The sequence below is a fragment of the Dipodomys spectabilis genome, unplaced genomic scaffold (genome assembly GCF_019054845.1).
Source record: "Dipodomys spectabilis isolate Male_0828 unplaced genomic scaffold, ASM1905484v1 ptg000173l, whole genome shotgun sequence".
Classification (NCBI taxonomy): domain Eukaryota; kingdom Metazoa; phylum Chordata; class Mammalia; order Rodentia; family Heteromyidae; genus Dipodomys; species Dipodomys spectabilis.
Window position 1 is genome coordinate 1,074,305 of NW_024870850.1, and position 21,888 is coordinate 1,096,192.

A 21,888-nucleotide genomic window follows, 5' to 3' on the forward strand; every position below is an offset into this window, starting at 1 on the left:
CATCTAGGCATGGAGGAGCAAACTATGATGTATAATAGGCTTTAATCTTAGGAGAAAAGTCGAATCTTCTAAATTGTAATCTTAAAGTGAAGAATATTTTTGGAGCTCATCCAAGTCATTCCTAAAGCCATATGAGGAAAGCAGCATGAGAGGGAGGACTGATGAGAGAGAAGGAGATGGAGAATGGCAAAGAGAAAGAGAGACAGTGACAGACACATCGAGAAAGATGCCACAAAAGAGACTCAGGATACTTCAAAAGGTGAATGTGTGAGTAGAAATATGCAAGTAGTACCAAAACAATCTCTAAGGATAATATTAAAAGATGAAAATTTGACAAGAGTAAAATATTAATGAAATGTATTAGAGGACGCTGCAACATGGTGGTGTGCAGAGAGGAAAGTTAATATATTGAAAAATTAAGAAAAGTGATTTAGAAAGACAACAGTGAAAAGATACTAAGAAAATTTATGATAGAATCATATGTAGATTAAATAGGAGAAACAAAAATTTAGAAGCAAAATTCTTTAAATGGTGATCACTTGTGACAACCACTACTAGAAAAATGCACAATAGATCCTTATTTATTGAAGTAAAAGTTTCCTAATACTAAGAAGTACAAGAATATAAAATTACTGTAGGGCTAGGAAGGTGGCTCAGTGGTAGAGCACTTCCCTTGCATGCCTGAGGCCCTGGGTTCGATTTCTCAGCACCACATAAGCAAAAAGAAAAAAGCCAGAAGTGGCTCTGTGGCTCAAGTGGTAGAGTACTAGCCTTGAGCTGAAGAGCTGAGGGACAGCACCCAGGCCCAGAGTTCAGGCCCCACGACCAGACCAAAAAAAATTACTGTAGACAGTACAGAACATGCTAGTAATGAAACATATAAGTATAATCTTAAGAATGTTTATTTCTCCTACTAAGTCTTTTATCCCTGAAACCATGCAGATAATTTTTATTTGACATTAACAAGATGTTGTAACACTTTGGGGCAAAAATGCAGCCTAGGAGTCCTGCTCCAGAGGCCAAGATTGAGAAGACCTCCACAGCCACCATGACCTTCCCCTTGGCACTGTGGTAGACAGGCAGGAAGGTGAGCCACACGCTGCAGAACACCAGCATGCTAAAGGTGAGGAACTTGGCTTCATTGAAGGTGTCAGGCAGGTTCCTGGCCAGAAAAGCCAGGGTGAAGCTGGCCAGGGCCAGGGAGCCCAGGTATCCCAGGACACAGTAGAAAGCAGTGAGGGAGCCCTTGTTGCACAAGATGATGATGTGGCCATATTCAGAGTGTGCATCTGTGTCCACAAAGGGAGGAGAGGTTCCCAGCCAAAGTCCACAGAGGGTCACCTGGATGAGGGTGCAGATGGGAATGATGAAGTTAGGAGCCCCTGATATCAGCAGCCACCTCATCCTTCTCCCTGGAGCAATGGCAGTGAAGGCCAGAACCACAGTCACAGTTTTGGCCAGCACTGCGGAAACAGCCACAGTGAAGACAACCCCAAATGTGATCTGCTGCAGGATGCAGGTGACTGTGTTGGGACGGCCAATGAAGAGCAAGGAACAGAGGAAACAGAAGACGAGGGAGATGAGCAAGATGTAGCTGAGAGTCTGGTTATTGGCCTTGACAATGGCAGTGTCTTGGTGTTTCACAAATATCCCCAGAACAACAGCAGTTAGCAAGGAGAAGCAGAGAGCCATGCAAGCCAGAGCCATGCCCAATGGATCTTCAAAAGCTAGGAAACTTGTATCTCTCAAGAGGCACCGATTTCTCTGTGTGTTGGCATACTGATGATCAGCACACTTCACACATTGCTCCATATCTGATAAGAAGTGTAAACTACCATTAGTTCTCATGAACTTCTTTTTTCTTCAAAGAATTTTGGAAATTGTTCACTTACATGTTAACCGCACATCAGCATTTACTATAAAAGTATTTTTTTCTTTTCTAGATCATAACCCATTCTCATTTCCATATTCTTCTTTACTCAGGCTTTTACATTCACATTTTTTTCCTTCAGGGATTATCATATATATTAACAATGTGACAGTGGGGTATTCTAATGTACTAACAATAATTTTCTACACTTTTCCTCACTCTTATTAACAGGACTGTATCCTATTCTGAAATCCTATTGAAAATTGTAATTGCACATGTTACAGTTTCCTGCATGTTTCTGTAAAACAAGTTTAATCCTATGGCACATGTTTGAATTCATCTAATTATGTTTGTCTTGCCTACTTATCTGGGAAATAGTAGGAATAGAGAAAACACTCTTGAACATTCTATAGTCACGCTCACTTCTTCAACTGAATCCACCCATCTGAACACTTGTCCTGTGCCAAGAACCGTTGTGGGCACTGAAAATAATAAAATGCAAGATTCATCTTTTCTGTGTGGACAAAAATGTAACTTTTAAGATGATCACTGTCCTTAATAAGACTTCCACTTAATTTCATTTCAGAGTTTACCCTTGTCCTAATCATTCATGACAAGAGGCATTCCAAGTAATATCTTTGCCTGCAATATACCAGAAAACGTTACTAAATATGTAATTCAAAATTATGATCTATCATATTTCATTCACCATAACAGTGAGGAGGCAAATGGGATCTGTAATACTAATACGCATTGAGTTGAGGAAAACTAGGGAGAAATGAAGAATTTCTTCCTAAGACATGGACTTACCTGTCCCATTAGCAATCTCATTCTGTTGGCAAGGGTTACAATCAAAGCAGCAGGCAGCCTTTCCCTCCTGAGGAGATTTTCTGAATCCAGGACCACAACTCTCACTGCAGACAGAGCGGGGAGTCTGATGAAAATCAGAGGTATGTCAGTAACTCTTTAGACTCATACCCATGCTCCAAAATGTCAATTGTTTCAAAAAATCAGATTATTAAGGATGATGTTTCTCTACAGATAAATGTAGTTGATTAATTGAATTTTGTTACAGATGTTTAAATATTCATATCAAGAAATGTTTATTATCATGATTTAAAGAGGTTTTTTTGAATAATAGCAGAGTTTCTAAACATGTAAGAGTTATAACCAGCATTTAGAACAGAATTCACAGCTTTGTTACTAGTCTTCCTTTTTAAAAAATAATCCATCTCCATGAAGTAATGAATATTGCTTCTGTTTGGAGTGAGTTCCTACAGCAATTTTATATAAATATAAATGATTCAATCAATCAATCAATCAATCTATTTGGTATCTATCTATCTGTCTTCATCATCATTGGAGTGTGGCCTGCATTGGATTACGGACCTAATTAAATAAAGAGCTGATAAAAATCCACAGAATATTAGGTTGCTTTGTTTATTTATTTAATTGTGAAAATACCATACAGAGGGGTTACAATTACATGGGCAAGATATTCAGTACATTTCTTATCAAGCATTGTTGCCTCCTCCTTTGTTTCCCCTTCCAATCCCTTCCAATCTCTCCCCCCCTTCAACCACTCCTCCACCCCGTTAAAGTTTTAAAATTTGTTTTTCGACATAATGATTTGTACATCTCATTGTTGCAATGGGTCCACTTGTATACCTATTTGAACGATTTGTTTTTGCCCTTCCCCTCCACAAATTATACCAACATCAAATAAAATGAAAGCAGGGTTATACCGCGGGGGAAGGACATACAAAGCAACAAAGAAATCATCTTATAAATATGTTAGGAACAATTGCATGAAAGCAAAAACATTCGAATACTAATCTTGGGATTCATTTCACCTAACATCAACTTATCTGACCTTTTCTGCTTGTCTCAGACATATACTAGTCATTGCAAATAAGGGAAACCATGGGACCTATGTTTCTTGGGCCTGGCTTACTTCACTTAATATAATTTTTTCCAAGTCCTTCCATTTCCTAACAAATGGGGCAATGCCATTCTTTGTGATGGAGTCATAGAATTCCTTTGTGTATATATACCACATTTTCTTGATCCATTCATCTACTGAGGAGCATCTGGGTTGGTTCTATATCTTAGCTATGGTAAATACTGCTGCAATAAACATAGTTCTGCTGGTAGTATTAGTGTGGTCTTGTTTGTGAACATTTGGGTAAATGCCCAAAAGTGAGATTGCTGGGTCATAGGGGAAATCTATGTGGATTCTTTTGAGGAACCTCCATACTACTTTCTAAAGTGGTTGAACAAGTTTACACTCCCACCAACAATGCAGTAAGGTTCCCTTCTGTCCACCTCCCTTCCAGCATCTGTTGTTATTAGAGTTCTTGATTATAGCCATTCTAACTGGGGTGAGGTGGTATCTCAATGTTGTTTTGATTTACATTTCTTTCATGGCTGTCTCTAGCCATTTCTTCAGCATTTCTTCATGTGTCTATTGGCCATCCTTCTTTCCACTTCAGAGAAGTTTCTCTTTAAGTCTTTAGCCCAGTTATTTATTGGGCTGTTGTTCCTTTGAGGATTTATTGCTGGGAGATTTAATTTTTGAATTCCAGGTATATTTTAGATATGAGACCTTTGTCTGTTGTATGGCTAGTGAAGATCTCCCAATCCGTGGGCTTTCTATTGATCTTGCTAGCTATGTCCTTTGCCATGTAGAAACTCTGCAATTTCATGCAATTCCATTTGTCTAACCCTTATTTGATTTGTTGTGTTTCTGGGTCTCTATGAAGAAAATTTTGGCCTGTGCTAAGGAGACTAGGGTTTCTCCTATTCCATCCTGTAATGTTTTCAGAGTGTGTGCTTTGACTCTTAGGTCTTTATTCCATTTGGAGTTGATTCTGGTGCAGGGTGATATATAAGGATCTCTGTTTCGTTTTCTACAATTAGTTAACCAATTTTGGCAGCACCATTTACTGAAGAGGCTCTCTTTCTTCCATTTCATTGTTTTAGCTCCCTTATCAAATATTAGAAGGCTATAGGTCTGTAGGTTCCTTGCTGGGTTTTCTATTCCATTGTTCCTGAGGTCTATTCTTGTGTCAGTATGAAGCTGTTTTGATTACTATGGCTTTGTAGTAGAGTTTGAAATTTGGTATTGATATTCCTCCAGCACTGTTCATTCTGTTGAGGATCATTTTTCCTATTCAGGGTATTTTATTGTTCCCTATGTATTTTTGGATTGCCTCTTCTATTTCCTTAAAGAATGGGGTTGGAATATTGGTAGGTATCACACTGAATTTGTAGATAGCCTTGGGAAGTATTGCCATTTTCACGATGTTGTTCCTTCCAATCCAGGAGCATGGGAGGTTTTGCCATTACATTCTGTTTTTATTTCCTTTTTCAGGTTTTTAAAGTTTTCATCATAGACGTCCTTCACCTCTTGGTTAAGTTAATTCCTAGGTATTTTACTTTTTGTGGAACTATTACGAATGGAGTTGCTTTCCTAAATTCTGCCACACTTTTCTCATGGTTGGCATACAGAAAAGCCATTGATTTTGGGGGGTTAATTTTATACCCTGCTACTTTGCCAAAGTTTTGAATCAGCTTGAATAATTTTGGAGTGGAGTCTAGGGGATTCTTTAAGTACAAGATCATGTCATCTTCAAAGAGGGACAGTTTTACTTAAGCTTTCCCTATTTGGATCCCCTTTATATTTGCATCTTGTCTTATTGCTGTAGCTAGGCATTCTAATACTAGATTGAAGAGAAGTGGAGATAGTGGACATCCTTTTTCCATTCCTGAGTTAAGAGGAAATGGGTTTAGTTTTTCACCATTAAGTATAATGCTGACTGTAGGTTTGTCATATACAGCCTTTATTGTATTGAGGAATGTTCCATGGATTCCCAATTTTTCCAAAACCTTCCTCATAAAGGGGTGTTGGATCTTGTCAAATGCTTTTTCTGCGTCTATTGAGATAAACATGTGGTTCTTATCCTTGCACCTGTTGATGTGATGAATTATGTTAATTGATATGCATGTATTGAACCAGCTTTGCATCCCTGAAATGAATCCTGTTTGATTGTGATATATGATTTTTTGGATGAATTGTTGAGGTCGATTCTCCAAAATTTTGTTGAGAAGTTTTGTATTGATGTTCATCAAAGAAATGGGTCTATAGTTCTTTTGCTTTGATGAGTCCCTGCCTGGTTTCGGGATGAGCAGTATGATGGCTTCATAGAATGAGTTTGGTAGTGAACTTTCTCTTTCAATTTCATTGAAGAGTTGGAGGAGTATTGGTGTGAGCTCTGCTATGAAGGCCTTGTAGAATTCCTGTAAAACCATCTGGTCCTGGTCTTTTCTTAGATGGGAGGTCTCTTATTGTTGTTTCTATTTCAATTCTTGATATGGGCCTTTTAATATGGTTTAACAAGTTTGAGAACTTGGCAGAAATGGATGTTTTCCTAGGAAATATCGGCATGCCAAAACTTAATCAAGATTGGTTTTGTTGTTTTTGTGTTTTGTTTTTTTTTAAAAAAAAACAAAACCAGCATTTCTTTGGGACACTACAACAAAATAATTAGTATTTTTGCTTTTAGACTTCCTACATGTTATGGACAAGGGCCGCACCTGAAGATCCTCCACTGTCTTCCGAAGGGCAGGTTTTGAGGCATCCCAAAGACAGCGTCGTCCAGACGTAGTAGTCATTTTCTACATCGCCCTCACACAGTAGGGCAGTCTGGTGAGAGCCAGCTTTCCTGAACACTTCCTGCAGACTGTTCACTTGTTCCTCCCCATGAAGTCCCAGGATTTCTGAAATTTTTGATCATTTCTCCCACTCGTCACTGTTCTCCACGGAAGGCAGAACCAGAGCTCAGAGGACCCTGCCTCCAGTTGGCTCCAAGACAATTCAGATACCTTTCATTCCATTTTTTTCTTTACTTTTTAAAAATTCAACAAACTCTGGGGCTGATGGCAGAAGTCTGGCAAATTCAAGCAGCTGCTGTAGTCATACTGGAGGCCTGTACCCGCCATTCCTTTCTCCCAAGGGCTCTGTGCTGCTTCTTCTGCAGCTGCCAGGTCACGGTTAATGAAAGCTCGGTGGGATACATTTCTTCAACATGGGGACTCAGGATCATTATCCCTTCTCCATCGCCAGCACCTCAAGTCAAGAAGTCTGTGGGTTTCCCCATGTGGATGAATTTCCAGTAGTCTCTAGAACTGACCTGGTGAAACACAAACGTTGAGCCTCTTCCTAGCAAGCCATAGATAGAAGACGTTCTAGACATCAACATGCTAAAGATGGATGATACGATAGAGTGACAGAACTGGATTGACATCTGGCTTTATCAATGCTCCTGTGTAGGAGGAGCTGGGTCCCTCGATCGAGGTGACTGAACAAAGACGGCCAGAAATGCTTTGGAGAACGTCTATCTGTTGCCCACATAGCATAGGGTGGGTCTGCTTCCAAGTGCACCTTGCCTGTGGATACCTCCTGAGTCCGCTTGGCCCTGCCTCCTTGGCACGCATAGGTCCACCTCCTGGGCCTACCTGGGCCTGTCTGGGCCTGCCAGAAGAGGTTTCTGCTGAGCAAGCTCCTCAGAATCAACATACTTCGCATTAACCACATCTATGCCAGGGGGATGGCGTTGGGACAGGGTCAATCACTGCTCTGAGGAGGAGGAGGAGGGGGTGCCGCCACCTCTGGCCACCTCAGGCCCTGCCATGGCGGCTGGAGCCATGGTGCAGGACAAGCCGCCCATCCAGTATCCAGGCATGTTGAGGCGGGTTGGGCGGGGGGGGGGGGGGGGGGGGGGGGGGGGGGGGGGCATGGAAGTAAAAGGGAGTGGCCAGCACCGAGCCTTCTACGGTCCTCTAGGCTTCCACCGGTGGAACTCTGTTAGAGATTCTATATTCCATGATTCACAAAGACTGATGAGCTACCATCTTGATTTGTAGCCTATTGAACTACTGAAAAGTCTGCAATCAAAGGTGGAAACTCATGGTGAGAAAGCAAGTCCCGGTGGAGAGCCCTAATGAACTGGCTTCAGTTCACGTCAGTATGTGTTGTCTTCTCCTCATGTGTAAAATGGAGAAGAGCCTGGAAGAAAAACATCCTTTTTATAGGGGTTTGTGAACCCCAGACCCATCATATCTTTCTCTTTGTTCTCCAGTTGCCATGAGGTGAGACTCTTTTCCCAAGTGCCTTCAATGACTCCTCTCACCAAAGATGCCTAAGTAGCAGGTCAAGTATCCATTGAATGAAAACGTCACATAAAGGAGCAAAATCAGCCTTTCAACCAAATACAATGATTCATCATGCACTTTATCATCATATTAGAAACTTACTAAGAAAGATATTATTTATTTTTAGGATAATATTTGAAGTCAACATGTAGGAATACATTTAATTTTTTTTAGTAGTAGTCAGTCCTGGGCTTGAACTCATGGTCTAAGCAGTGAACATGAGCATTTTTTACTCAAGTTTAGCACTCTACTACTTGATTCAAAACTTCACTTCCAGATTTTTGGTGGTAATTAGAGAGAAGAGTCTCACAGACCTTTATGTGTGGGCTAATTTTAAATGGTAATATTCAGATCTCAGCTCTATGAATAGCTAGATTATGGGAGAAAGTTGCTGGCAAGTCAGGAAGGTATAAATTTAAAGGGCAAGTTTTACTTATATATATGTATTTAAAATTATTATGATTAGATGCAACCCACCTCTGTAGTGCCTATGGCCCACTCTACCATATCTTCAGATAAAGACAGTTGATTACCATGGAGAGCATATGGAGAAAACTTTCCTACTTTCACTTCCAGTTGAAGACCTTCTGGAAAATTCCAAATGTTCAGAATGTCATACTCTGGCTCCAATTTTCTTTTCTCATCCAAAATTACTTGGTCTCCAGCAGGATTGTAAAATTGGATGTTTTTCAGAAAAGGGTGCAGCTAAAAGAGATACATCATCTTATGTTGAAGTGCATCCCATATTTAAGGTAGAAAATCTGAAGTAAGAAAAGCTCCTGATTGCCTTCAAACTATTTCTGAATCGAAGAATAGCCCAGCCACCTAATGAAGTATTGCAGAAGAAATTCTATGGAGGAATGAAAATAATCTTTCTGGATCCTGGTCTTTCAGAAAAGGATCAGATGTCCTTTTTCTTTTCTTTTTAAATAAGAGAAACCACTACCACACAAAAAGCCAGGAGTGAGAGAATACTCAGTTGCTTAGTCACAGTTTTTCCCAACTATCAATTTTTATCTCACTTTTTTTTGGTCATGGGGCCTGAACTCAGCCTGGGCACTCTCCCTTACCTCTTCAGCTCAAGGCTGGTGCTCTACCACTAGAGCCACAGCACCACTTCTGGCTTTTTCTGTTTATGTGGTGCTGAGTAATCAAAACTAGGACCTCATGCATGCAAAGCAAGCACTCTACCTCTGAGCCACCTTCCCAGCCCCCCAACCATCAATTTTTATGAATGCCTATACTTTGAGCTTGCTCAACTTTTAATGTGGAAGTTGAATGAAACTATATCATTCAAGAAAAATATGAATAATTCTGTTGAACAGATCATCTTTTGCTATTACTCAAGAACTCAAAGGGAAAAGCTGAATTTACAGTTATCAAAACATTAGCTTTGAGCATGTTGAGGTTATGTGTAATGAAATGAATTCATAAGCCAGGATCTGGTGGTTCATGCCTATAATTCTAGCTTCTCAGGAGGCTGAGGTATGAGGATTATGGTTTGAAACCATCCTGGGCAGAAAAGTCTATAATACTCATCTTAAAACAATACTACTCAGGAAAATCTGAAAGTAGTGCTGTGGCTCAAGTGCTTTGAGTACAATGTGATCCAGGGACAGCACCCAGTCCTTCATGTCAAGGTTCAGGATCAGCAATAAACCAATGAACATTAAAAAACCAACAAACCAACAAAAATGCATAATAGAAATATGGATTGTATTTTATTCTTGTTATTGGCCTGTTCATTCATAAGACCATTTGCACACATGTCAAGAGTACCTCACAGACATTGAAACAAAAATAATTTCCTGGCTGGGTGCTGGTGGCTCATGCCTATAACACTAGTTTTTCAGGAGGCTGAGATGTGAGGATCACAGTTCCAAGCCAGCCTGGGCAGGAAAGTCTATGAGACTTTTATCTCCAATAAATCATTAGAAAACAGGAAGTGGTGCTGTGGCTCAAGAGGTAGAGCACTAGCCTTGAGCTGATGAGCTCAGGGGCAGGGCCCAGGCCCGGAGTTCAAGCCCCATGACCAAGAAAAAAATTCTGGACCATAGGGGAAAACCAAAGGAAAGAGTAACAATGATTGATAGGAAATGTACTCAATAGCTTACTCATGTAACTGTCACCACTCTGTACAGTACCATTACAATAAAAATATAAAAAATTTCCTGGGTTTTGGAAAATCACCCAAAATATTTAATTTCATACAGTAAACTCTCCAGGAAGTGCCTTTGCTCATGATGTGTGTCATCAAATATACAAGAAATTACCTGTGCAGGGGAAGGCACTGTCCACTTTCTATTTCCTATTGTTTGAACTTCTGTTTGATGAAGAAGCATCTCATGGAGAACCTGAGCCACAGCATACACAGTGTTGTATATATTGTAACTATCTCCAGACATGGTGATGTCAAAAATGTGCCTAGGCAACCAATCCAAGGAGGCATCATGAGAACAGCTGTCCCATACTATACAGTCAGGATCAGCATCTGAACAATTAAAAGAGAGAAACCACAGCTTTGCAAGAAAAAAGTCTTCTGGGTATTTGGAAGGATGAACTGCCTTGACAAAATCTGTGAATCCAGAAACGTCTGCATGATGGTGTGAGAAAATAAGAGGAACATGGAATGAGCCTAGCATGAAATATCTCCTTGTTTTTAAATCCCACTGTGAGTTCATGATCCAAACTTTGCCTTTTATTAAAAGTTGCTCAATAAACATCATTAAATCTAATAGTGATTCATTGTCACCATATATGATGAGGACATTTGCTAAAGATTTATTTATCTTGTTATAAACTGCCATGATTTTGATGATATGTAACATGCCATTGCTTGATATCAGTAGCTCATAGGCTACACAAACTCTATTCTTGGTCATTTCTTCTTTCAATTCAGGAAGAATCCACAAATCATCTTGATCTTGTGAGGTTAAAATTCCTACCCAGTTCCAGCTGAAGTGAAGCAGTAAGGAGACCATGGCAGTGGCTATTGATGTGTCCTTTGGGGCCATCTGATAGAGAGAAGGAAACTTGTGATGGTCACAGAGGGCAGGATCAAAAGGCCCAAAGGTAAACTAAAGGGAAAGAAAATTGGATGATCCATGAATGAGATTTCCATCCATCATAATTTCAGAGTTGCAATATGTTAAGAAGCAATTGAAGAAGGTGAAAATTAGTTCTTTTTTTTGTCGGTCATGGGACTTGAACTCTGGGCCTGAGCACTGTCCCTCAGCTCTTCAGCTCAAGGCTAGCACTCTACCACTTGAGCTTCAGTGCCACTTCCGGTTTCCTGGTGGTTTATTAGAGATAAGAGTTTCATGGACTTTCCTGCCAGGGCTGGCATTGAACTGAGAGCCTCAGCTCTCAGCCTCCTGAGTAGTTAGGATTACAGGTGTGTTCCACAAGCACCCTGCTTAGGGTTTTGTTATATATATTTTTTAAAGAACTACTTGAATTATTTAATGATTTTACAACCTATCCCATTACTTATAAAATGCCTCTTGATCTTTGTCACTGATTGTATCAACTCTTTCCATCTATATCAACCCCACCCATGCCCTGATTTTCCTCATTCCATTTTCAAATATGTACATTGAATATTGTGTTGTTTTCTCCCTCCCATCCATTCCCTATTCTCTACCTTTTTTTTTTTTTTAATTTTATTTTATTTTATTTGAGAACATACTGTACAGAGGGGTTACAATTACATGGGCAGGATAATGCATACATTTCTTACCAAGCATTGCAGCCTCCTCCTTTGTTTACCCTTCACCTCCCTTCCCAGCCTCCCCCCTCCCTCCCACCCAATCATACCCCCCCCCCCCCACCGACATTGTCTCTACCTTTTTCACTTAATATTGAGCTTCTTACATAAGATATGCTTCATCTTTCTGGAATTCTAGAAATTTCACCATGGTTTTCTACCCTTATGTATACCATACTTTAGTCAGCTTGATTATACACACACACACACACACACACACACACACACATACATATATATATGTAAATGGCCATGTGTGTGTCCTATATTTTTTATACTACATGCTCACATTTTAGATCTAACTTTTTCGCATATGAGAGTAAACATTTCCACTTCTCATTCTAAGCTAGACTTGTTATACTCAACATAATATCTTGTGTGTGTGCGTGTGTGTGCACGCACACATGTGTGTGCTTATGCTTGTGTGCATGTGCATGCTGGTATAGGGGCACAAACTCAAGGTCAAAGACTTGCTTGGCTTTTTACCTCAAGGCTTGTACTCTACCACTTGGGCCACACATTCACATCCTGCTTTTTGTTGGTTAATTGGAGATGTTTCTTGAGTAGCTAGGATTTCAGGTGTGAGTTACCAGTCCTCTGCTCCTCAGATCACACCTCAAAGTCATTTTCCATTTACTCATTTTTAAAAAGAAAATTATTGGTAAGACTTGAAATAATAAATAATACACTTGTTAGTCTAATTCTTCTATCTCTTTTCCCAAACTGTAGGAATATACATAACCCACTATCTTGGAGTAGTTACTTTTTGATACCATAAAATTTGATAGGCTCATAAATCCAGGCTCTTCCTATCATTCTCTTCTAACACCTAAAATGGCACCAAATTATCCATATTTGTATCCCTCACCTGTGGAAATCTGTAGAGTTGCAGCAATGTCCCAATGTGAGCAGATGTTACTCCTAGTGGTCCTGTAAGCACTGCTGTAGACCTGCTGTCTCTCATGCAGGAGTAATTTGGAATCTTATGCTTCCCAAAGAGACAAATGAAGGGATTCTTAAATACTCTCCAAGCTCCAAATTGAACATCATAGACATCAAATCCCAGTGTCAAGTTATGTAAAATATGAGGGTCTTTGTTGATCTCCTCAATAGCAAAAGCCAAAGCCAACACAAACTGATAGTTCTTGAAGACAAACCTGCATAATGAGCATAGAAATTAGGAGTATTTCAAAACTTATGACTTTGCTGCATTGAATGCTTGCTTCTTTGCTAATGAACATGTTAAAATATTAGCCTCAGTTGAGATGGAATATGAATGTAGTGTAAGGACATGAAGGGAGTATGTCATGAATGAGATTCAGAAATGTATTTAAGCCAAGAGAGAGAATGACTTTTTCCCACTGCCACATACACCACAACAAAAAGGTGGTGTCTCTTAAACATGAATTAGGCTTTCATGAAACATCAAATATTCTGTTTCCTTTGTTATAAGATAATAGCTTCATCTGTTTGAAAAATAAATCTTGTGCTTTTAAGCACCCAATTTATGTTATGTGTTTATATAGCAAGATAGGCTAGCTAGTGTTCAATTTAAGAGCACGTTTCAGAAGCAAAGTGTCCTTTAAGGAAGATTCTATACCAAGCTGTGCTTACAGACCCAACATATTGAACAGCCAGGGCAGGAAAGACCATGTGACTCTTATCTCCAATAAACCACCAGAAAACCAGTAGTTGCACTGTAGCTCAAGTGGTAGAGCACTAGCCTTGAACTGAAGAGCTGAGGGACAGTGCGCAGGCCTAGAGTTCAAGCCCCAGGACTGACCAAAACAAAAACAACAACAACAAAAAACAAAAATGTTTTGTTAAATTTTGACAACAGTATTTTAGAAAGCAAATATTCATTTTTTGGGGATTCAGTAACTGGGTGACAGTGGAAGTAAGCATCAATAAGTTATAAATGAATTTATTGAAGTATAACAGACTCAATGGAGGACACAATTAGTGTAATTCTTTAGAAATATAAAGTCAAAGCCCAACAAAATGTGTACTAGGAATGTATTGGGGGGGGTAAGAAAGAAAAAGAGGGATAGAAGTATGAATGGGGAAATGAGAAGAATGTAAAAAGAATGCATTGTATAGGCCACAGTACTGAGAAAACTGAGAAGGGATGGGTAAAGGAGGGCATATTAAATGTATGACAAGGATCAATATATATATATATAAATTTCATTGTTAAATGACAAAAATTCAACACATAATCTAAAAGTAAGAAAAGTGAAGGAAGAGGTGGTGTGGGAGGAGTTGGTAAGAATGTTAAAAGGGATACATTGGTCAAGAGGCAATGCATTAATAAACTCTTATGTTGAATATCAATTCCACTATACTAGTATTTAAAGAAAATAAGATTTAAAATATGTATAAAACCTATTGGTAAGAGTGGCCATACAGCTGATCTGAAAATATTCTAATCTAGTAAATATGCTATACAAATTGTAAGGATAATTCTTCTGAGGGGAAAAATTATTAATAAATGTAGTGATTACTATAGGAAAAATGTAAAGTTGGATATCTAATATTACAAATGAGGGGAGGAATACAAAGCAGTTACAGTTTTCATGTGTATGATTTAATATTGTATCTTAAAATATTAAAGGGAAAACTCTTTAAAATATAATGAAAAAAATGTTAGGTGATATGACAAAATTAACAGGACTTAAGAAACAAAGAACTTCCACTCATCTGGTCGAACCACTACTAAATATCCCCATGCTGCTGATCACATGTATGGTGTATATGTGTACACCATTATATGTTATAGACTGTGATAGATAAATTGCTCCAGGAAAGTTAGAATGAGCTTGTGACTTTAAATGAGCATCATTATTCCACAATACTGTGAAATTTGGGAAATTATGTAATCACTTAATCACAATTAAAAAAAAAAAGCACCAGAAAACTAGAAGTGACGAAATGGCTCAAGTGGTAGAGCATGAGCCTTGAGCTGAATTGTTCAAGGACAGCTCCCAGGTCTAGAGCTCAAGCCCCATGACTGACAGAGAGAGAGAGAGAGAGAGAGAGAGAGGAGAGAGAGAGAGAGAGAGAGAGAGAGAGAGAGAGAGAGAGAGAGAGAGAGATCTTTCATGTGATTGTTTCTAACATATTTATAAGATTATGTCTTTGTTGCCTTGTATGTCCCTCCCCCATGGTACAACCCCTGTTTTCACTATATATGATGTTGGTATATGTGGAGGGGAAGGGAAAAAACAAATTGTAAAAACAGGGATACAGGAGGACCCATTGCAACAATGAGATGTACAAGTCGTTATGTCGAAAAATGAACTTTACAACTTTGGTGGAGGAGGACGGAGGGGGGGGGGGAGGAAGGATACGAAGGGAAGGGGAAACAAAGCAGGAGGCTACAATGCTTGATAAGAAATGTGCTCATTATCTTACCCACGTAATTGTAACCCCTCTGTACAGTATTTCCACAATAAAAATATGTTAAAAATAAAAAATAAAAAAAGAAAAGCACAAAAAATATAATGAAAAGATTTCATTATAGCATTTCTGTACATTCACTTGCAGATTTGATCATAACCCTCTACTATTTGTGCATATTTTCTCTTTTTCTTTCATCCTCCCCAAGATGAATTGTTGTCATCCTTCCAAAAGAGCTTGTTGCAATCTGTTTTAAACCCTCTAAGTACCACAAAATCCATAACAGACTAATAGAAATTCCTAATCCAGAAATCCATGTTCTCCACTATTGAACTCAATAGCCACTGAAGTCTCTAAAAGGAAAGAAAGTGTGGGAGAAGCTCCAAAAAAACCTGGAAAACAAGTTACATAAAGGCAGTTGTGAGATGTGATCTGTCAATAATGACTGTGATGGAAATGCAGGAAAATCTGTCAATAATGAATGAAAACTCGAGGCCAAATGGTTTATTGATTCCAAGAAACTCAATTCTTCATCAATGTTCCTCAATGACTGGAAGAAAGGAATGTAAGCCAGATGCAGAGAAACATGTTTTCCCTCATTGTAGTAGAATGTGAATAAAAACCCCACTGGGACATGGTATATTTTACACGTGTCTAGCCATTCTGCAAAATGAGAACAAGGGAGAATATCCTTAGGAGAGGAATGCAAAGGCACAATACCTATGTGCATCTGATCATATAAAATAATATTCATTGAAATAAACTCCAGGAAATGGAAACTAGGGATTCTTTTTCTTTGTTGCTGTTTTGGTTTATCTTTTTTTTTTGTTGTTGTTGTTCATTCATTTATTTGGGGGAAAGAATGAGGACACAAAATGGGTGAAAGGAGGAACAAGTGCAACAGCAGTTCTCATTAGACACTATATGCAAAATGTACTATACAACTTGTGGGTGAGAATGGGAGGGAAAAATAGAGTGAGGAAAGAGTGACAATGGTCAAAAAGCAAATTACCCTTTATCTAACTTACATAACTGTAATCAGCCTGTACATCGCCTTTCTAATATATACAATGTGTGTAAAAAGGAATGCAATAAATCAGTCCATGCAAATGAAAGACAAAAGAAATCAGAAGTATCCATCACAAATCACATCAAAAATAGGCTTCAATCAAAGCAGCAAAATGTGACAAGTTTGCAATGCAACGATGAAGGGACCAAATCAACAAGATGACATAGCAATTCTTAATGAATATTGACAGACAATCCAAACATTTAACTATACTTAGGCAAACTTTAAAATAGTCCTCGACACAATAAAAGCTGAAGATTTTATGGAGAGATCATCGAGAAGACCAACAGGGAGGTACTGGAATTCAGTTTCACGCTTGACAAGGTGAGCTTCGCATACACCTACATAGCAGTTTCACCCAAAGTCTGAATAAATCATCTTTTGTGAACCTACTGAGAATTTTCCAGGAAAGAGCATGGGATAGGAAACAAAACTAACCATATTTTTAAAATATTGAGTCTCTCATGCACATATGCAGATAACATAAGAAAAAAAACAGAAAATATGCACATAATCTTAGAAATGAATTAGTTTTCAACCATGTGTAAATAAATTATTCAAGTTAATTAAATGATCAGCACATGATTAAATGAATTGTTTTTTGAGGCAAATTTCCTTGCAAAAACACAGAATATCAGAATCTGTCGATATAGAAAAAGGAGGAAAAAATGAAATTGTAAGGCTCTTTGCTTAAATCAAGAGTGCAGATACTGTACTAAAGGCCCTACATTGCATCTCAAGAAACTAGGAAAATAAATCCCAACTCAGTAGAAGGAGTTGAAATAATCAGTAGAAGAAAAAATATCAGAGAAAAAAACACAATAGTATTCAATAAGGCAAAGAGGAGGTTCTACATAAATGACATGGTGATCAGACTGAATCAAAATCATTAACAATCAGAGGGTAAAGCAACAAAAGTACATATATCAACACAAACCTCCCATAATTCTGGATGTAAGAATCAGCATGGTGAAAATAATCATTTTTACTGAAAAATCATCTCCAGATTCAGTGTAGTTTCCATCAAAATTCCCCATCACTTTCTTTACAGAAATAGACCAGGGAAGACTAAATTTATATATAAAAAAGTAAATCCTCCATTAGCCAGAGCTATAATTAGGCACAAGAAGTATCATTGTATCTGTTTTTCTATACTGTGGTGCCATAATAGCAGAAAAAAATGATAAAACAGACACATGGATCAAAGAAATATAAGACCAAGAAGTAATTGCAAACAACTATAGATATCTGATTCTTGGAGAAGTTGCCAAACAATACAGAGCCTAAAGATGGCACCCTTAGTATGGAGTGGCACTGTGAAACTGGGTTTCCATTTGCACACTGAGACTAAGCTCTATCTTTCAACTTGAATTTTTTTTAACTTAAAATTGGTCAGTTCTTAATAGATCCTGGAACTTTACAAGTAATAGAGAAAATGGAAGGAAACCTACATACATAGGTAACAAATAGAACTCAAATCGCTCATAAAATGACAGCAAGAATTAGGCTCTGCATTTAACTAAGTTGTAGAATACTTTGTCACATTCCCACGGCACTAAATTGCACTCCCAGCACTGGAAATGTAAAGTAGTTGTGGTTTTATCCAATTAAAAAGCTTTGGCGCAATGAAAGAAATGGTGGAATAGCCAAATGCATTGTAAAATATCTTGCTAGCTATTCATCACACAGAGGAATAATACCATAGTGGAAAACAACTTAATCACCAGTAGGATAATCCAATCAAGGAATAGACAATTTAAAAATGAAAAAGTATAAATGGAAAATCAATAAAGAATGAAAGGTTCAATCATTTGAGCAATCAGGAAAATACAAATCAGTTATAAATGGGTTGCTTACCAACCCAGACACAGATTGCAGTTTTGGTGATGTTATATGAAACTTAAAGACTGGATATTCAAAAGCTATGCACATATGACCATATAAGATGATGTTAAATGAAATAAAGCCCAAGATAGGGACACATGTGTTTTTTTTCCTTCTTGCTATTGTTGCTAACGTGTTTATAATGTACAATGTTTGTACATTAAAAATGTACAACGTTTATTTCTTTGTATGTTCCTCCTCTGTGGCATAACCCCTGTTTTCACTGTATTTGATGTTGGTGCCCTGCATCTTGTATATACACTTCTCTAATTTGGGGAGGAGAAGGGAAAACACAAAATGCTTAAATAGGGATACAGGTTGACCCATTGTAATAATGAGATGCACAAGATATTATGTTGAAAAACAAACTTTACAATTTAGGTGGGGGAGGGAATGTACTTGTGGAGATGGAAGGGAAGGGATGGTAGGGGAAAAACAAAGGAGGAAGTAAAAATGCTTGATAGGAAATGTACTCATTACCTTGCTCACGTAACTGTAACCCCTTTATTCAGTATTTTTACAATAAAAATGTATAAAAAAGATTGGAGATTCCTCAAGAAATTGAAACTACCTGCACTGGTGACTCATGCTTGCAATCCTAGCTGAACAGGAGGCTGAGAGGCAAGGATCTTGAGTCAAAGCCAGCTGCAGCAGAGCAGTCCATGACACTTTATCTCCAGTTAATCAACAATAAACTAGAAGTGGATGTGTAGATAAGTGATAGAGCATCAGCCTTGAGAAAAAAAGCCAATCCAGAGTGCAAAGCAAGCTAGTCACCATGGCTACTGCCTCTAATTCTAGCTCTTTCAGGACTCTGAAAATGAGCAGAAGAAATGACAGATATGGCAGAGTGAAAATGGATGAGGGATAAGATATAAAAATGGTCATAAATATAGTGAGTGAACACTACTCAAAGTATGAGACATGCATGGTGGAACTTCAATATGAACCAGAGAATTGACACAAGCACCATATTGTGTAACAATTGAGAAACATAGCTGTAACATCAGTGGTTGCAGAGTTCAGTCAGATCTCTCAGCTATCTAATTACCATGCTCCATTTGTCTACAAGAAAGTCTTAGTGGATAAATATTGCTATCCATAGCCAATAAGATGCATAAAATTTTACTATCCTAAACCAGACTTCATTTCATATCTGTGGGTAAATAAGAAACATCCATCAACTCTTTTCCTCCTTGGCTGTCCGAAGATCTGCTGCCATCATAAATGAGACAGTAACTATCCGGACCAGGAAATGCATGACCAACCGACTACTTTAGAGAAAGCAGATTGTCATTGATATCCTTCACCCTGGAAAGGCAACAGTACCTAAGACAGAAATTCGTCGAAAACTTGCCAAAATGTACAAGACCACACCCAATGTCATCTTTGTATTTGGATTCGGAACCCATTTTGGTGGTGGCAAAACAACTGGATTTGATGTGATTTATGATTCTTTGGATTATGCAAAGGAAAATGAGCCCAAACACAGACATGCAAGACATGGCCTGTATGAAAAGAAAAGACCTTGAGGAAACAGCGAAAGGAATGCAAAAACAGAACTTAGAAAGTTAGAGCGACTGCAAAAGCCAATGTTGGAGCTGGCAAGAAGTGAGCTGGAGATTGGATAACAGCCAAAGGAATAAAGATCCTGGAATGACTAGACCTGTGGTGATGACGAATTTTTCAGAAAGGGATTAATAAACTGTAAAAGCCTTCCAAAAAAGAAAAAGAAACATCCATTGGCTGAAAGCATAATACTCAATGTGTTTATACTAGCACAGTAACAAAAGTACTCAAACATTTTGGGAAATTAAAAGAATGAAAATCAGCTAAACATGGTTAAATAGCGGAGAATAAAAAGAATAAACTAAGCCAGGCATTAGTGATTCACATATGTATTCTTAGATACTTAGGAGACTAAGATCTGAGGGCAGTGTTTTGAAGCCAGCTTGGGCAGGGATGTCTGTATGTCTCTTATCTTCATTAATCACCAGAAAGTGCCAGAAGTGGAGATGTGGCTCAAATGCTAGGGCACTAGCCTTCAGCAAAACAGATTAGTGACAGTTCCCAGGACCAACACAAAAGAAAGAAAGAAAGAAAAACACACCAGTGACATATAAGACAAGGGTATATATATATGATATATAAAAGAAGGTAAATATATATGTATATATACATATAAATGTATAATACATGTATACATACATATATACACATATATATTTATCTTCTATAGCAAGAAAGAGATTAATTCCTGTCCTGTGATCTCTGCTCTCATCTTTGGGCAGCTACATTAGCCTATACTTGTCATAGTAGCACTTGAGAAGAAGTGCAAATGATAAAAATAATGACAGTTTCCCTTATAGTAGGAACCAGATAGTTTGCTAGAATTTCTTGAAGTTTTTCACAGTCATTTTTCTGTTATCTTTATTGGCTATTTATTAGTGAAACTCTCTGGTACCAAGTAAAAGCCAAGAATATGCATGTGCACAAGTACAGGAGAATTCAGTAGGGCAGATAAAATTCTCCCTTAAGGGATCTTTGATAATGCTGATCTGTCTGATATGAAATAATGACACAAGGCTTTGTTTGCAACAATATCTACTTGTCTATAGTAATAATGTATGTGTGTGTCTTTGTGTGTGGTAGTCCTAGGGCTTGAAATTAGTGCATCAGACACTGCCCTTGAGTTTTTTTTTCCTCAAAGCTAGCACTCTGTCACTTGAGAAATATCTCCACTGACAACTTTTGGTTTGTTAATTGGAGATTAAAGTCTCACAGATTTTTTTTTTGTGCCTGGGCTGGCTTCAAACCTCCATCCTCAGATATCAGCCCCATGAGTAGTTAGGATTACAGGCATGAGCCACCAACCTTCCATAAGAATTTGTATCCATGTCTTCAAAATATAGGTGTTAATAAGGAAAAGTTCTCAGATTACTGACAGAAAATGTAGCTGCAGCCTGTTAGACCCAACTCATTCCAGGGACTCAGCTTGATTATAATAACATTCCTTCATTTTCTGTGATGGCACCTGAGATGGAGAAGATGCAGAGTTTCTGGACTAAAGTGAAGACCCTACAAACCTGAAAAGTAGAAGATATATGGAACAAGATAGAATCCTCTCCTACTAGCAGTGGATAAAAGACTAAATTATGAAATTGAGCTGTTCCTGGTGCAATAGGGGCAGGAGGTCAGTGGAGAGGAGACGGAACATTGATGTGTGTACCCAGAGCTCCCTCAGCCACTGCCCATCCTCAGAACAGTAAATGGGAATAAAATGATGAGTTACTTACGGTGTGTGGTCTTCTTGCCTGGAAGAATCGCTATTACTACGATCGATTCCCAAAGCATAGAGAGGGAAAAACCCAGCGATCATCACGTCTCCATCCATGTGTGCTCGGTGCTTCATAGTAGAGAAGCAGGTAGTGCCAGCCAAGGACCTGACAGGGAGGGGAAGCTGGAGAAGTAGGAGTGTGAAAGACAAAAGATACATCCCTGAAGCCTCTGCCGCACTGAAATTCTGTCTAGAAGTGAGGACCTCTTGTCAGGTATGTATATTTATATACATTTTATATGTGCATATGTATCTTTTTATTGATAGAGCTCTACACTATAGCTTCCTTTTCATCAAAGCCCCAGAAGTCATGTGTAAAAGTATACCCTGCAGCTCTACATCTGTGGCCT

General features: G+C 38.4%; 1 protein-coding gene and 2 pseudogenes across 1 annotated transcript; 1 reads left to right on the top strand and 2 right to left on the bottom strand.

Annotated features, from left to right (window-relative positions):
- Positions 1–891: 891 nt before the first annotated feature.
- On the bottom strand, positions 892–21,595 carry LOC122119855 (vomeronasal type-2 receptor 116-like). The gene is made up of 6 exons (XM_042693925.1): positions 21,498–21,595; positions 12,718–13,006; positions 10,357–11,160; positions 8,561–8,788; positions 2,681–2,804; positions 892–1,814 (listed from the first exon to the last, which is right to left on the bottom strand). Exons 1-6 carry the CDS (start codon positions 21,593–21,595, stop codon positions 892–894), a joined length of 2,466 nt encoding a protein of 821 aa, XP_042549859.1.
- Positions 6,441–7,469, bottom strand: LOC122119699 (annotated as a pseudogene).
- Positions 19,431–19,920, top strand: LOC122119723 (annotated as a pseudogene).
- Positions 21,596–21,888: the final 293 nt, after the last annotated feature.

What these genes read in the sequence shown, in the direction of transcription:
- LOC122119855 (XM_042693925.1), bottom strand. Translation starts at nt 21,595, where the DNA reads ATGGATGGAGACGTGATGATCGCTGGGTTTTTCCCTCTCTATGCTTTG. An exon ending in AACTCTACAGATTTCCACAG is followed by an intron (nt 11,161 to 12,717) that starts GTGAGGGATACA and finishes CTTTCCCTTTAG; the next exon opens with TTTACCTTTGGGCCTTTTGA. An exon ending in GGGCCATAGGCACTACAGAG is followed by an intron (nt 2,805 to 8,560) that starts GTGGGTTGCATC and finishes GATTTTCATCAG; the next exon opens with ACTCCCCGCTCTGTCTGCAG.